The sequence below is a fragment of the Cavia porcellus genome, unplaced genomic scaffold (genome assembly GCF_034190915.1).
Source record: "Cavia porcellus strain 051 isolate PalLab524CR breed Dunkin Hartley unplaced genomic scaffold, mCavPor4.1 scaffold_7, whole genome shotgun sequence".
NCBI classification, from domain to species: Eukaryota; Metazoa; Chordata; class Mammalia; order Rodentia; family Caviidae; genus Cavia; species Cavia porcellus.
The window spans coordinates 56,248,050-56,265,047 of NW_026947490.1; the positions used below are offsets into that span (position 1 = coordinate 56,248,050).

At 41.2% G+C, this 16,998-nt stretch overlaps 1 protein-coding gene across 5 annotated transcripts in view; it reads right to left on the reverse strand.

The window, feature by feature from the left end:
• The window catches only part of Nme7 (NME/NM23 family member 7), a 226,127-nt gene that overhangs the window by 5,668 nt on the left and 203,461 nt on the right, over window positions 1-16,998 (reverse strand). For 4 of the 5 annotated variants that reach the window (XM_063253631.1, XM_063253632.1, XM_063253630.1 and 1 more), the window contains one exon: window positions 9,170-9,251. The exons of the other annotated variant lie outside the window; for it this stretch is intronic. In XM_063253631.1, the coding sequence (XP_063109701.1) occupies window positions 9,201-9,251 (51 nt within the window). In that variant the 3' untranslated portion in view covers window positions 9,170-9,200. The remainder of the gene's footprint in view (window positions 1-9,169; window positions 9,252-16,998) is intronic. 5 annotated transcript variants of the gene reach the window in all.

Below are 16,998 nucleotides of genomic sequence, written 5' to 3' on the forward strand. Positions count from 1 at the left end.
GTGGAACCGATCATTTTCTTTATGCCAAATACTTAATTTTTTAAAATGTAAGACTAGGGAGTTATAAATTCATCCCCAGACTGTGTTTCATGACTCTTTATTATCTGATATCTTCTGTTTTAAGGTAGTTTTGTAGCTGATCCCTCTCTTGTCCCTAAAAAAAAATCTAAAATTATCAATAGATGTATGTTGCTTCTGTTTCCTTCTTCTTCCTTCCAGTGATTTTTAGGAAGTACTGCTTGAGAGGTACCGCATCTCATTATGATTTGCAGATCACTTTTCAATGTTTACATTTAAACACTTACTTTTAAAAAAGTTTTTCAGTATAGTGTTTTAGCAACTGTATGCATTTTTGTAACTTTATCGAGCATTACCATTTTTCAGTTGATGAGACTGAAGCTGTTTTTGTTTCTCATTTTTGTTTCTGTGATACTGGAGACTGAACACAGAACATCTGCACAGAAGCACATTCTCATCTTTTTAAAAATTTGAGAGAGGATCTCACTAAGTTGCCCAAGCTGGGTTTGACCTTACCCTTTTGCCTCAGCCTCCTACAGTGGTGGGATTACAGATTGAGACTTTTTGAGCTATTAACTTGCCAGAGGACACATAACCGTGTAACGTCTTGGGTTGGATCCATATGAGAGAATTTAGTCTGACTCAGGGCTCTGCCATTAACTGGCTGAGGGATCTAGAACAAGTTATTGTACTTCTCCCTCAGATCACATAATCAACAATGTAAGAATCTATTACACACAGTTATGGAGATTAAATGAATTATTGTGCAGAAAACAGTGCTTGGCACAAAGTCATTACTGCATAGTACTATTATTGGTTCCAAAATGTACCCCCCTGGGATGGCCTGCCGTCTACATCAATGAAGCCAAATGTTTACCGGCAACTCCATTATGCTGAGAGCCAAAACTGCCAGGGCAACTGGGGCAGTTTGTCCAGTAAGACGATGGCATACAGAACTGACCAGGTCATGAGTGACAAAGCAGCCAGGAACTGCTGAGTGAGTGGAGAGAAGCAAGAACTGATGCAATGTGGGATTCTTGATCATGTCATGAACCAGAAACTTTTTTTGTTATAAAAAAATATTTGGGGGTGAAATGTGAATGTCTGTGCATGGACAATAGTCCACGTTGATGTAAATTTCTTGACTTTTAATCATTGTTTTGTGGTGATAGAAAGAAAATATATACTGAAGTATTGAGAGGAAAAGGGGAATTAGGCTTATCATTTTATGTAGCAGCAATAATTACACATGTGCATCAGGGAAGTGTAGAAAGGGTGACCAAGTAACGTGGTAAAATGTTACATCTGGGGAATCTGAGTTAATGGCTTGTGGAAAGTTTATTATTTAAGATTTTTTTCTGCAACTGAAATAATTTTAAACTAAATGATAAAAGCATTGGTTAGTAAGCTGGTAAGAGTACTGGATTTGGATGTGGAATGGCTAAGTTTGATTCTAGTCCAGTATCTCCTGGTACAAGTCATTCAAGCTCGTTGAGCTTGTTTCCTAATTAAACTATCAAAGATATTAAAGTCATTGGGTTGAATGTGTTTATGGGCAGAATTATGAAAATGTACCACACAGTACAAATAATAAATTTTCCTAAAGCACCAGGTTTCCCCTTGGTGAGACAAGCAGCTCCAAATGGCTCTACCATATTAGGGCCACAGCATGGGTCACTTCAGCAGGGAATGCCAGACAATTAAGGGGCAAAGCCCAGGGAATGTGACACTTCATTAAACTCAGGTCTGGGGACTCCCAGTGGAAGAAAGGCTTTTGAAAAGGAACCTAAGATAGAAAATGATATCACAGAGTTTTATTGGATCATTGAACAGAACTGTTTGCAGTATCATTGTTGGAATGTCTACTCTACAAGCTTTAATTTTGTGACTTGAACAATTATTTCTAAGATGGCAATATGTAATCCATTAACTAGTGATTGCCTACTGCGCATTTTTTTCTCCTGTAAATCTGTATAACTTGTACCCCTTCACTGTTTTTTTTCTCTTTCTTTTCTTTTCTCCTTAAATAAAATTAAAAAAAAAAAAAAGAAAAAAAAAGAAAAGGAACCTATTCTGTGCTTTACATAAATGACCAATGCTTGAGATTAGTGATTTTTCAGTCTTGGGGGTATCACCTGACACAACTTTACAAGTACAAAACTAAAAACAGATGCTTGGACCCTGGCCTAGAGAATCTGGTTCAATAGGTGCCAGGAGGGGCCTGGACACCCTCATTTTCAAACAGCTCCAAACTTCTGATGTAAACTGGTGTTGCAAATCTCTGCTTTTGGTAGTCAAAACAGGTAACCCAGAAATTAGGGTTGGCTCCAAGCCCATCTGATGCCATTATAGGTGACCCTACGGAAAGCAAGAAATCCATGATTTGATCTGCTATCCACAGTTCTTTAGAGACCTCAGCCTGAGTGAGTACCAAAGAAAATGGGTAACATCTCACAAGACAAAGTGGGGAATGTGGGAAAGTCACCACCCCTTTCAAAACACCACAGGACGTCTGTTTCCTGCAGGGTTCTTGATACTATACTCCACACGTTCCAGTTAAAAGGGTTCGAAGATGAAAATAAAGAAAATGGTAACATTATTATTTAGAAAATGGGCTACCTTTCTTAATAAATAGGACAGATGAGCAAAGTAAGTAAAAAGTTAAGTCAGATACGAGTTGAGGGAATACATAATCACAGTTCATTGGATAATGAAGGAAATAGCTTAGATAAACTTAACTCTGGAAAGAAACAGTAAATACTGAGATAACTTAAAATTTAAGAAAAATTTATTCCTACATCTAATATTTAAAATCAGATTGCTGATGATAACCTTTGACGGGTAGGCTGGAGGTATTACAGATCCATTTGTAATCTTGCATAGAATTGCTGTAAGAGGTAAAAGCCTGCTTTCCAAGGAAACACTCCTTACTACTACTACGCTTCTGCTCGTGTGGTTACAGAGTTTACCACAGAGCCTGGGGTAAGGTGGACTAGGATATCACTGAGCCCTGAGCTCCTGAGGAGACAGCTACAGAAGACAGCAGACAGGAAGAGCCAGCCAGCCAGTGCTCGGAGACGCACTTCTCCTGTGTAGGTGATCTTTATTTCCTGCTCAAACCCTCCACTGCTGCCCTTCGCCACTGTCCAGCAGCAAAACCTGCTAGCTTGTGTCTCACAGAGCTGAGCACAGCCCCTCCAACCAGCATGCTTCTCCCCAGGCAGACTTCCTTCTGTGACACAAAAATAAAACACTGTGCCCTTGAAATGTCCTTTCTTTCCTACCTGCGAGACTCCTTCAGGGTACCCACTTCTGTATCCAGCAGGCCAGAAGCTTTTGGCAATTAAATGGCCACATTATGGATCCTTTTCTTCTCACACCTTTATCACCCTCTTTCTCCAAGTGGCTACACATCAAGATGAGGATACTCAGACACTCTCCCTGACTGTCCTCAGCCAATCATGCTGCTAACACTGGTCACATACACATTCTTTTTTTTTTTTTCAGACAGCATTTCGTTGCATGGTTCAGGCTGACCCTGAACCCATGGTGACCTCCTTGCCTCAGCCTCCTGGGTGCTGGGATTACAGGCATGCACCACCATGCCCAGCACACATATGCACTCTTGAGTGAACAGAAAAGACTCTGACCCAAAGCAAGAAAAGACCTCAGTCAGTGTACAGAGAACAGTTAAGGGAGAAAGGATGTGAGGAGTCCCAGGCCTGGTGGTGCCTGCCTGTAATCCCAGCCCTCTGGGAAACTTAGGCAGGAGAAATGCAAGTTTGGGGCCAGTTTAGTAATGAGATTTTCTCTTAAAATTAGTAATTGAATGAAAGCTTCTCTTAAAACAATGAGTAAAAAGGGGCTGGGAATGTAGCTTAGTGTGAAGGTCACAAGTTCAATCCAGTACTGGAAAAAAAAATGAGAGATAAGAAACAAGTGACTTTATTCTTGCTCAAAAAAGGAAAACTGTTATATCTTTCAGCAAAGGTAAGAACAAGGACAGCCTTCAGAAAAATATTTCTCCCTCCTGTTCTCTTTCTTTTTCCTTTTTCTCCCCCTCTTCCCTCTCTTCTTCTTCCTTCCTCCTCTTCTTCCACTTCTTCTTCTCTTTCTTTTCCTTCCCTCCCTCTCCTCCTCCTCCTCCTTATTTTAAAAATCTGAGACAGGATCTCACTATGCATTCCAGACTGGCCTTGAACTCGTTATGTAACGCAGGCTGGCCTTGGATTCATTGATCCTCCTTAGTGGTAAGTGTACAGGTGTGTGCCCCCAACACCCACTATTATTCTTCTTAAGCTATCACAGAATAGTAGCATCAATGGCTAAAACTGTATCCAACCAACTAAAATATGGGCAAGTATTTTCAAGATTAAGGCTGACAGATTCAAGTATTTGAGAACAGAGATTTCCCCTTTCTATGGATTCTCTTTAACTGAGAAAAGTGGTGGTGTTACAAGATAATAATGGTAACAGAACAACAATGAAATAAGCCACTTTTGCTTCTGCAAAGACAATTTTAATTCTGGTGGGGCAGCAAAGTACACAGCCTGTATGCCGAGTGAGGAAGAGACTGTGAATGATTTCTGTTACTAGTCAGCAAATGTTACTGGTAAGGCTTCCTGGAAGGAACTCTCAGGTGGTTCTAATCTTCTGTCCTTTGCACTTTAGTTCGTTCTGCCTTGAATGAGCATGTGATACTGCAGGCAGAGGAGCCACTTTGGAACCAAAAGGCAACTACAAGCGAAAACTAAAATGACTGCAAGAGATCTCCGGACTGAATTCTTGAACTGCTGAACAATACCAGCCCTTCTACCTCCTGACTTCTTGTTTCACGATAAGAAAACCTATAGTTGACTCTACTTTTGGCATATCTGATCCTGATAACCAGTGCTTAAGGCTCTAAATAATAATCACAATAACAATGGTAACAGCAACAGCACTGTTTTGAATGCTTGGTGTTCATTATCTAATTTAATACAGTTCACACTGATGATTTTACAGGGAACCTAGGTGAGGCCCTCAGAAGTAGCCAAGAAGCGGAGTTAGGATCTGAGCCCCAAGAATCCAGTTTTAACTTTATGCATCATGCTTTCTACCATCTTAAAGTAGCTCAGTTAAAAGTCTAGTGTCAGACATACGTTCGCCGTTATCATTCTGCATGGTAAGCACTTTTAACATCCCTAGTAAAGACATCTAAAACAAGCAGAATAATGCATAAAGAACAAAATCAGGCCAAACAGTCCAGCAAAAGAATGTTCCCTATGTGAGGTTTCAGAATCCTATGCTGTCTGTTAGCTTCCTTACAGTCACGACCTAAGACTTCCAGCCTGACTTTGTTTCCATTCCTTAGGAGTCTGGGATGAATCCTCTCTTCACTGACTTACTTAATCCTTAACCTTTTAGATGCAGTCATTACAAAGGAGCTGACTGGTGCCAGCTGCAGTGCTGTTTCCTCCAGGGCAGGTTCCGCACCAAGGCCTGATGACTCCTCTCACAGAGGCGAAAAATGATCTCCCTGCAGCAGGACACCCTGGGGCTGATATTTGGCAGGGCAGGAAATATCGAAGTGCCTGAGACATTTCCTCAGGGCCCTTTCTAAGCATGGAATGTCCTTTCTGACCACAACCGCTCTCTGAATCAATCTTAACATAACAGTCAATATGATGGAAATTTTCAGATCCTGGCTATTCTGATCAGGTCAACTGTAAATTAACTGAATGATTTGGAAAATCAGAATCACAGAAATGAACTGAAGAAGACCTAAGAGAATTTTATATGGTTCAATTATACTACTTTTTTTCTTATAAACTTTCCGTTTTTTAAAAACGAAAAGAAAACAGTGGGGTTGAAAATTTCTAGTGTACTAAGATTGATACTAGAATTAAGGAAATTTAAGGTAAAAAGGATAATATTTTTTAATGTTCAGAAAGAATTGTATCAACTTATACCATTACTTCCTTCCTTCTTTCATAACATTTTTGTGTGCTAATGGATTAGTACTGTGATAAGTCCTAGCAACACTACTAATAATAGTATATGCAAGGATCCAATTCTTTTGGGTGCTTACATTCTGGTAAAGAAAAAATAAACAAACAAATCTATTTTTTAGAAAAATACCTAAAGAGCACTATAAAGGCCCAGAAGAATATTTGGAAGCTTTCACATTCATGTGGTGTGAAAACAAAACAGAAATAAAGGAAGACCAGTCTGAGAAAATGATAAATCTTCAGAGCTCTGGAACATGAGCAGCAGCAGCCAGATCAGAGGGCAAGTGGCAAGCGCTGAGACCCTCAGAGGTCAATAAAACGGTAGAGGCTATATTTTACCACAATAAAACTATCAACAAAGACCGAAAATGAAACACAGCAGAGTAAACGAAAGTCCATTATGAGTGGAATATAGTCGATGTGCAAGCGGAACAGAGGAGTTCATGACTCATGGGAAGAGGTAAAAGTCAGATGGTACCTTGAAAGGAGCTTCATTTAACCATAAGTAAAACAGAAAGTTATGAAAAAGTTAAGGAAAAGAATGACAATCTAGTTTATGCTTTAAGACAACACTCCTGGCTATGGTAGAATAGTAGGACACTGATCAAGCTGGGAAAGTGAGCTGCAAAGTGCACTGAGTTCCTGGCTCCCGACATCGTGCCTGCTACATTTCCGACACTGAAGAAACGCTGGCAGACTAATAAGTGGATGAAGGTGGAAACGCACTTGGAGGCCTCACAGAGGGGTAGGCAAGGGATGATGTGGCTGGACCTCGGAGGCACAGATAAAGATGCAGAGAAGACAGCAGAAACACTAGGATTAGATGTGGAAGGTGACACAGCAGAAGACGTGAAGAAGACTTGCAGCATCCTGGATTTAGAGATGGAGTGCACAGTCATGCCATTTATTCAAATAGAGGGATGAGTCGGGGGCCACCAAATCGGGGATCCGTCCCGAATATGCTTTAGGCCACACGATCTCTGCTGTAATTGCACAGCTCTGCTAATGTTGCTAGAAAAGAGCGGCAGACCTTATGTAAACAAGTGAGTGTCGCTTTGTTCCAATAAAACTTCACTTACAAAAGCAAGCAGCGGGCCACATTTGGCTAATGGGCTCGTTATCTAAATCAATTTATGTCTAAGGACCACATATATGTCTAGCTGGTAATAACATAAGAACAGACTACTAAATAGTAAAATCACATTGATCATACACAGGAGGAGATATTTTGTCACAAATCCGTTCTATGGAACGCCTTCATATTTACTACCAAAAAGCTAACTAAAAATAAGAAGGTGGATTTTAGGGTAAGGATTATTGATCATACGTGGGTAAATAATATCAAATGTCCATTTATATCATTTAACAGAGCTTAGTGCTTAACAAAAGATAGAGTTAATGCTAATTGAGCCCAAATGGGATACAAATTTACCATGCTATTAGTTGAGCTATATAGTTTCTTCTTCTTTTTTTTAAAAAGAGAGATTTAGTTTTGTTGTTTGTGCTGAATACCAGGAATTGAACTCAGGACCTCACACTTGCCAATCAGGCACTGTGCTGCTGAGCTACATCCCCGGCCCTACTTTTTTTAAAATATGCTTTGGTTTATGTGTTTATTTGTTATTATAAAATATAATCAGTTAAGGAGCAAAAACTTATCTTTAGTCATTATACAAAGACATATGAATTATAGAATAAAAAGAAGGGCATGGAGTCTGCCACTAGTATAATTGATACTTTATGATGGGTTTTTTTGGTTTCTACTTTAGTTTTTTCAGTTTTTTATTAGTACACAATGATTACACTCCTTGTTTCGAGTTGGACATGTATAGAACACATCTAAATTCCTTTCTCATCCCTTTCTGCTCTTCTCCCTCCATCTCTTGATCACCTTCCCATTTGAAAAATGACAGTCTATCTCCCTACTTCCTATTATTTATCTTTTATTTTATTCTTTATTTATGTAAGTGAAGCCATGTGATATTTAAGTTTGTGTGTCTAACTTATTTCACCTAACAGATATCCGTAATACGTCCTTATTAAGTTTCTAAACTGATACTCATGCTTTAACAAGTTCTCATCAAAGAGTCATCCAAGGAAGAGAGTTTTTCTTGTCTCTAGGACACTGCTTCCTACAGAAATTAAATCTACTGAGGTTGCATAAATTCTTTTCACTGTTGTTATTCAAATATTGTCCTAAAATTCTCAGTCTTTGCATATGAAGTAATTCCAAAGTATATGTTCACTTAGTTCTGTGCTGATAAATACCTTGATATTTAATCAGTATCTAATGTCACTCCTCCCCAGTTCTTTTCTTGAGCAAGCTTTGTGTGACAGCTGGTCTCTCAGGATGCCTGTTAGGAGTCATGTCATCCAGCACTCATTGAGTCACACCCCCTAAGAAGTCACATCATCTAGCACTTAATGGCTTTGGGTAGGTCATCTCCTGTACTAGACATGGGGTAGGATGTAGACCTGAGTCCTAACTCAGATCCAGTTTCATGATGTCTGTTATGGTTTGTGTTTGGATGGACCCCTCAAGCCTCATGCAGTCTTGGAGGCAACTGAATCTAGAGTTTGTGATTGGTTTGTTATTTAGTACTGGGACTGGTGGCATAAGTGCTGCACCTGCCTAGGCTGGGTAACTGGCATACAATATAGCAGAGGGAAGGAGGCGTGCTTTTCTCTCTTTTGCCCTTTCACTCCCACCGCTTGTAGCTGTCATGAATGGCTGCCCCTCAGCCATGCCACCCTGCCTTGGAGCCAGCTGAGTATGGACTGAAAAATCCAAAAACCTACAAGCTAAATAAACCTTCATTCCTTAATTTTTGGCATCAGATATTTTGCTCAGGAATGAGAGAAAAGTAACCAAGACAATGTCTATTGTGAGATATTACTATGGGTTCAATCATGTCTCCCCGAGGTTCATATACTGAAGTTCTAACAGTACTTCACAGTACAATTGCATAAAATACTTAGAGGATGACTATATTTGGAGTAGTCTTTACATAGGTAATTAAGTTAAAACGAATATCCTTAGGGCTTTAATCTAATGTGACTAGTGCCATTATAAGAAGAGATAAGACATAGATACAGAAAGAAGACCAAGGAAAGACACATGAAGACGATGGCAGAGAGAAATCAACCCTGCCAACACTGACCTGGACTTCTAGCCTCCAGAACTATGAGGAATTAGATTCCCAGTGTTTCTGCTCTTGTCTGTGGTGACTGGTTATTGTAGCCCTAAAATGGAAAACAGCTATTCTGAAAAAAGATTTAGGTAAAAAGACAGGCTACTTCCCCACAGATAGCAAAGGGAGGAAAAAAGGAGACTGTCCCAGCCACTTAGTAGAAGGAGAGAGGGAGAAGGAACTATTGGAGGGAACATGACTCTGCACCCTGGAGCCTGGCTTGTGGAGGTCCTTTGGATGTGCATAGCTCCAAGTCTTAGCTTGGTAGGTCAGAGGTCTATCTATAAGCATGTAATATCAAAAAAAGTAACACATTCAAACCAAGGCACAGAAATCAGACTGCCCTGTGGGACTCTGTTTCTTTTGAAATGTGTGTACCTTATGATACAATTCAGTAGGGGAAATCTTAGCATTTTAAGGCAGTTTCCCTCACTCTTGTAAATGACATCTGTGATGTCAACACTCACTGAGAGCCATTCAGAAGTTGGCTCTTTTAATTCATGTGAGAATGCCAATTCTGCTGAGTAAAGAGGATATGAAAATTATATCTACCCAAGTACAAAAACTGCATGGCAGTGGGTTAGCGACAAAAACGTCAATTGTATATAAAGTTAACTACCACCTTTGGATTCATCTGTTTTGGAATCACAGAATAATTTCCCAGCTTCATCCTGCAATATTATCAGGTCTTGGTAACAGTTATTCATAAAGAGGCTGGTTCCACAGTGAGTCAGAGTGACTAAAATACTTTGGATAAATGCTTCACTTTTTTTTTTTTGTAAAAAAACTACAATTCATTTAATTATTTATGTTGGTGACATTTTAAAAAAGACTTAAGACTTACCACTTCACAGACTTTCAGTGTGCCCCCAATGCTGTTGACACAGGCAAGGAGCTCAGATTAATTTAATGAGTACCCTAGGTCTTAAAAGTCAACAAAAAAGGTGATTACTTTCTTAAACAGAAAGCCAGTAATTATACTTTAAAATAGACCTTATTTCCATGACCCCTTAATTGGAGTGTTAAGGTAAGACCTTACTGAATCTTTGACCTAGAGAATTATAAAAGAATCTCTTTTATGGAATAAGAGACATCATACTGAAACTGTAATTTAAATTATGGGAGATTAAGAGAATGGGGCTCTTGTGTAGAGGGGCACTGGGGAGTAGATTCAGGGCTTTGGGCACCATGGGCAGTTGTTCTGCAGTGAGCTACACACCCATAAATAAACAAAACAAAGACATAAATATCTTAGTATTTTAAAAGTAACCTCTTTAAAAAACTGAAGTCCTTAAGATGATATAAAACATTTCTGTTTTAAAATATTTAGTGCTAAATATGAACTAAAAGTTTAAGAGGCTATGAAAAGGCTTACATGTGCCTTATTTTATAGCAGCCTTGACCATTATTACATTCATAAACTACCGGGGGAAGAGTTACTAAGCTATGCACTTTTATAATTTTAACTAATTTATTGTTTCCCTTACATAAGACTTAGTAGTGGAGGGAAGTTTCTAAGTCCTTCAGTGATACTGTGGTATTCTACCATGAGTTTATTCTGGGAGTTAATATTCAACATAATAAAACAAAAATATTATGATCTTCTAGCACAAAGTATTCCCTATTGTTATTTTTCTTAACTTACTGAATTAAGTATGCAGAAACACTTTTAATTTGGTAACCCATATCTAATCCTGGAATATATTGGAGGAAAATGCCCAGAGGGTGAGCATGACACTTTCTGCATGACTAAAATATCACATATATGAATAAGGATGGCTACTATGTATCATCCCCGTAGAATGTAAATTAGTCATGAAATCTACAACTGTAACAATGTTGCCTGTGTGACTTACTCTCATTTCTAAAGGACTACTGAAAATCCTGTGTTACTTGGAACAGAAAAAATGCCCTTTGCTTCATTTCCTTCAGGTGACAAAGGTATTATCTTTTCTATAAAATACTTTATACTTGTTTGGATGACTTTTGAAAGTCAGGTGTGTGAAATGAAATTTTTTTAACATTAGGTTTAATTAAAAAGTCCTGAGCTTAACTGGAGTGTCAACATCAGTGTTCAGTGATATTTTATGGTACAGTATTAATCAGGATAGGTAATTTCTACAATGTATTACATGTTGCTCATTGTTTTGACGGTAAATATTAGCAGGGTTTTTAGTATTGCAACATGCCAGGATTTATTCAGACATGGTGTAGGGCTAAGTCTGAGTTGTAAAGAATAGCTTTATGAGCATTTAATTTCTAATCAGTGCATCATACTTCATTAGTGCAGCCATTTACCCCCAACTCCAAATTCTTGTCATAAAATGCCATGTAAAGAAAAAAACAACATATTTATTCAAGAAATTTTCATTGAATAAACAAATGAATAAAATCTGTTTTCATTGTATTGCTTCTAAATATTTAAATTTTAGTTTCTCATCCTGACTCTGAATGAATCTTATACTTTGACTGATTAGCAAAGATAAAACAGACAATAAAATAAACGTAGTCTGAGAAAACAGGCCACTCACGGTTAGAAAGCCACATTATATTACCCTTTGACCTGCAAGAGACAAGATGCCTACTGCATTTCTAAGTAGGCCTGGTTAACAGCCAAAATAGTGGCACATTCTTATATCATTTTTGATCAGATCTCTTCTTCCTTAAGCAAAAACAAGGGCTCACCTAACAATCTTTGGAGGAAGTGAAATCTTTGGAAGACAGGCATCCTTGCCTCAGAAAAACAGAGAGCTTTCAAATTGACCTACCATTTTGTACTTTTATTATTCATCCTAAAACAGTAGTGGAAAAAACCATGAGTGTTTTGTTAATAGGGCTGCTGAGTGTTGAAAGCATATTAAAGATGAAAATGAGAAAATAATAAAAGAGGTAAAAACTGAAAACAGTGATGGTGAGAGCATGGTAATGGGGATACAACGACTGCTTCCTTAGCATTTAGAAAATGAGTTCAGAGCCACACGTGGTGATACATGCCTTTATTCTCACCACTCAGGAAGCTGAGGCAGGAAGAACACCATGAGTTCAAGGCCAGCCTAGACTACATAGTGAGTTCAATGTCATTCTAAACTATATAACAAGATCCTGTCTAAAAAAAAAGAAAAGAATTTCAGGATGATTGTAACATTTACCCGAAAGACTTATGTCGTGCCTAGATATGTTTTTTTTTTTTTTTTTGAGACAGTCTCACTATGTGACCCAGGCTGGCCTTGAACTCACAGCAATCCTCCTGCCTCAGCCTCCTGAGTGCTAGGATTACAGGCATGTACCACCACAACCAACTTGTACCTAGATACTTAATAAGATACATTAACTATTTACACCTGAATGCTGTAAGGCCTGATCTACTACAAAAGAGTGAATTTATTTCTATTATTTTAAGTTAGTGATTATATTAATTTCAACAATGCACAGAAATTTGCTTATTGCATATTACTATCTTGATTGAGGGGAGAAGATCTTATAAACAAAGGGTTCACAACATAGACAAGATTTAAATTTAATTGCATCCTTAGTGGATTACTCCTCTGAGAATGCAATCAAATCAGTCTCATAAGACTGAATTATGTGTGAACACTAAGTGCTGTCTGTTTTCCTATTGCTAATATACAAACAACAACAAAAACAAGGATAATTTTCATTTATTGTGCATTTACTATATGCTAGGCCCCACGTTACATCTTTGTGACAGATACTGTACTAAGACTGAGCCTCTTAAACTACAAACTGCATTTCACAGACTCCCTTGCAGCTAGGTCTTTTGTTACAAACACTTATACGTATTCAAGTGAAGTTTGGAAGGGAAAGGCCCTCCTCTTACTGCTGTGAATGTTGGCAAGCAAGTTAGAGAGATCCTGAATGTTTGTACGGTCTTGATATCAATCTCATGGAATGAGAGGAGGAAGTTATGTCAGCAGTTGTGGCTGAGGAAGCAGCAAGAACAGCTGCAGACCACTGGGTGATAATCAGTGACCTAGGGGCATCCTGCCCTTTCACCAAGTTTCCTTCTACCTAATGCCTTTCTTCTTGAAATACCTGGAGTGATTTCTGTTGTCTGCATTGAACTTTCATATTTAGTTCTCTGCAGATGTTTTCTCATTTAATTCTTACTATGAAATGTCATTGTTTCTATTGTGCACATGGGAAAATGACTCTAACAAAAGTAATCTTCCCTAAGTAGTCAAGTTGGTAGGTGGAGTATCTGGAGATTTGGGCCCAGAATAGCTGACTACAGAGACTGTGCCCAGAATCACTGTACTCCTGGGCCTCCTTGTACTTTAGAATGCACTAAGGGCTGAGGGAAGGTTGTCGGGCACAGTGTGATCCAAATGCGATTTCCAACTTTTACCTTTGAACTCAAGTTCAAATCAAGTTAAAGTTATTCAAAGCTCAGCTAACTTCTTGTCTTTATCACTTCTGTACCCATCTAGACTTTAAACTGACAGGAATGTTGGTTTTGCAGTATTTCCAGCTTCATTAGAATAAGAGAACAAGTATTGTTTTGGGAATTCATTTCTCAGTTTTCAAGCTCAAGCACTGGTTTAAAAAGGGTGCTTGATAACAGTCAACATAAAAGAACAAAGTGTATTTCTGTTTATAACTAAAGGAAAGGGAAAAAAGTACCTGAGATCCTGACAGTTATGATGACAGTTAAGCAGGCTGATTATAGAGCATACACAGATGGCATGGCACAGTGAGAAAACCCAGGATGTTGGTTAGAAGACTGATTTTTGTACTTTGCTGAGATCTCAGGTGAACCACTTTCCTTCTTTGTACCACACTCCTCTCGTTGGTAAAAACAGGAGGGTTGGATCTGAGTTTGATTTGCTCAAAACTAGACTCAAGGAGCATTCGTGCAGAAAAGGAGGTTAGAGCAGGGTTCCTTAGTTTTGTCCCCATATGGCAAACCTGGAAAACATAAATTCTTAGAAGGCACAGTGGAGCCACACAGGAAGCTGTTCAGAACAGCAACAGCTGCCTTACATCTCAGAGAATTCATTTTTCAGTCCCTCTGTGGGGAGGCTCAAGCTTGGAGAACCCCAAGTTCAATTTCATGATTCTCCACATGGAGAACCTAAAGCACATTTTTGAATTTATAACAAGCTCCAAATTAAAATGTATTGTATAGATGTACTTTCAGCTGTTACACTCACACAGTATTTAATTGATCTTTCTCAACTTGTTCCCCTTTGGTCTGTTTCCAAATGTTAACCACAGAGATCTCTTAAAAATATAAATCTGACAAGTCAGCATCCTGCTATTCTTAGGATAAAGATCCATTTCCTGAAACAGCATGCAAAGCTCACAAGACCTCTCCAGGGTCATCTCAGGCTACTCTCCCCTTTATATTTCACGTTCCCTGTTCACTTTTCTATACTGGGACTTGTTGGGAGCCGCAGCCCCGAGCCCGGTCGCCTCACTTGGCGGACGTGAGGCCTGTAGTAAAGAGTAAAGCCTGAGGTAGATTACCCCTCCCATCGAGCACGTTAGTTTCCTGCTTACCGCGTAAGCAACCCGCTCAACAATATAGTCTGCCTGGCAACTGATGATGTTAGCCAATCAGCTTGCCTTGCTTACTTTAACATGATTGGACACTGTATCCGTATATATACTGGTGCCACCCCTGGGGGGGAAGAAGAAGCCCGGAAGTAGAAGCCTAGAAGGAGCCGCGGGGAGCGGACCAAAGGAGGCTTCGGCTGGGAGCGATCCCAGGGCAGGCTGTACGGAGAAGGAAAATAAAAGAAAAGGTTGTCCACTGCCAGACTTTGTCGTGTGTCCTTCCTGCCGGCCGGGAGCGACATCGACATTTGGAGGCCCGCACGGGGACTGATCACCCCCGAGACGTGACAGCGGACAACGCTCCAGTACAGAGCTGCGAGACAGGTGAGTTGGGGATAAGCCTGGGCTCTGGGTGGCGCGCACCTACAGGGCTTTTAGACTCCCCTCAGGCTCACGCGTAAGTGGCGGATTCCTTGGGCCTCACGCGGTGAGTAACATATTAAAAGATGGGAAACATGCTAGGTAGCAACACTAAGAGCGAGGGTGGTTGTGGAGAAAGCTCTCAAGAGCTTACAAAAGTACGCAGGGTATTTGAGCAGGCCCAGTCGGGGAGCTCCCGAGAGGGGCCCGTCAAGGGGAACAAAGATGCTAAGGAGAAGGACGGGGCTCTAGCCTCGGAGTCCTCTGACTCCGAGGACGAGGGAAAGTTGAATGGCAAGGAGGCCAAAGAGACCAGCTGTCAGGAGCCTAAGTCGCTCGATAAGGAGTCGCAGGGTTCTTTCCCAGCGTTGCGCCGTGAATTGCGCTCCGCTCAACTTGGTCTGCGGAGGAGTAGAGAGCTCCTGAGCGCTCCCCGGCGCGAGAGGGAGGCGAAGCCTTCCGCCCCACCTTGGGGGCTGTTCCCGGAGGCGATCCCTCGCCGCGAGGCGGCCGCCCGGGAGCTCCCTTCCCCTTCGCCAGAACAGGAAGTGATGCACGGGCCCCCATTTTCCGCCCAATCATGGCCGCCGTCTTATGCTCCGCCGCCGGTGGGTCGGTATTTTTACAGGCGGCTTTGGCAGGGGGGACGTTTGTCTCATGAGGTACATCCACCACCTGGGATAGATAGTGGCCCCTACGGGATATTTCCTGTACAAGTAGCTATGGGCCAGGGACGTAATGCATGGGAGCCTTTTGAGATAAAGCAGATTAGAGAACTTAAAAATGCAGTTACAACCTTTGGGCCGACTGCGCCTTACACCATTGCCATGCTGGAGAACCTGTCTTCTGGGCCCCTCACCCCCGCGGACTGGATTCAGCTGGCAAAGGCGTGTCTGCCCTCGGGTAGTTACCTGGATTGGCGAGCCTGGTACGCAGAGTTCTCTGCAGAGCAGGCTGAGAGAAACGCCAGTCGGGGAAACCGGGGGTGGAACAAGGAAATGCTTATGGGAGAAGGTCGGCATGCTGATGATCAGACTCAGTTCCCCGGCGCTGTCTATGAACAAATCAACGCCATAGGGCTCCGCGCCTGGAAGCAGGTAAGTGGTGCCGGAACAGCCTCCTTGTGTCTTTCAAAAATAATTCAGGGTACCACAGAGCCATTTGTTGACTTTGTGGCCCGAATGCAAGATGCTGCCGATAAGATATTTTCTGATCCGGGAGTGGCTCGACCGCTGGTAAGGCAGCTGATTTTTGAGCAATGTACAAAGGAGTGCAAGGCAGCGATAGCTCCTCATAAGAACAAGGACCTCAACGCCTGGATTAGGATATGTAGAGAGATAGGGGGGCCGCTCTCCAACTCGGGAGTGGCTGCTCTCCTGGCCGCGGCTGTACAGCAGAGGGGACCTCGCGGGTTAGAAGGGGAATGTAAGGCTAAAGGGTGTTTTGCCTGCGGGGAGCCAGGACACATTAAAAGTCATTGCCCAAACAATGCAGATGCTAGGCCTCGCCCTAGGAATGAAGAACCATATGTTTGTGGGCGATGCAAGAGGGGATCACACAAAGCTGAGGAGTGTAGGTCGGTCTTTGATGCTCAGGGCAACCGTATTTGTGGACGAGATGCTAGAGGGCCAAAAAACGGCCAGAGGGGGCCCCCTTCACAGGCGGGCCCCCGCCCCAGAGACAGGACAGCTCAGGATGGCAGCCTTCAACAAGGGCCACCCCTGGGTCAGCAGGTGTGGACCTCAGTGTCGCCTCCAGACTTATATTAGTGCCTGATATGGGTGTTCGAGTGGTTGAAACCACCTTTAAGGGACCGTTACCCGAAAATTCCGTGGGTCTGGTGATCGGGAGATCCTCCACGG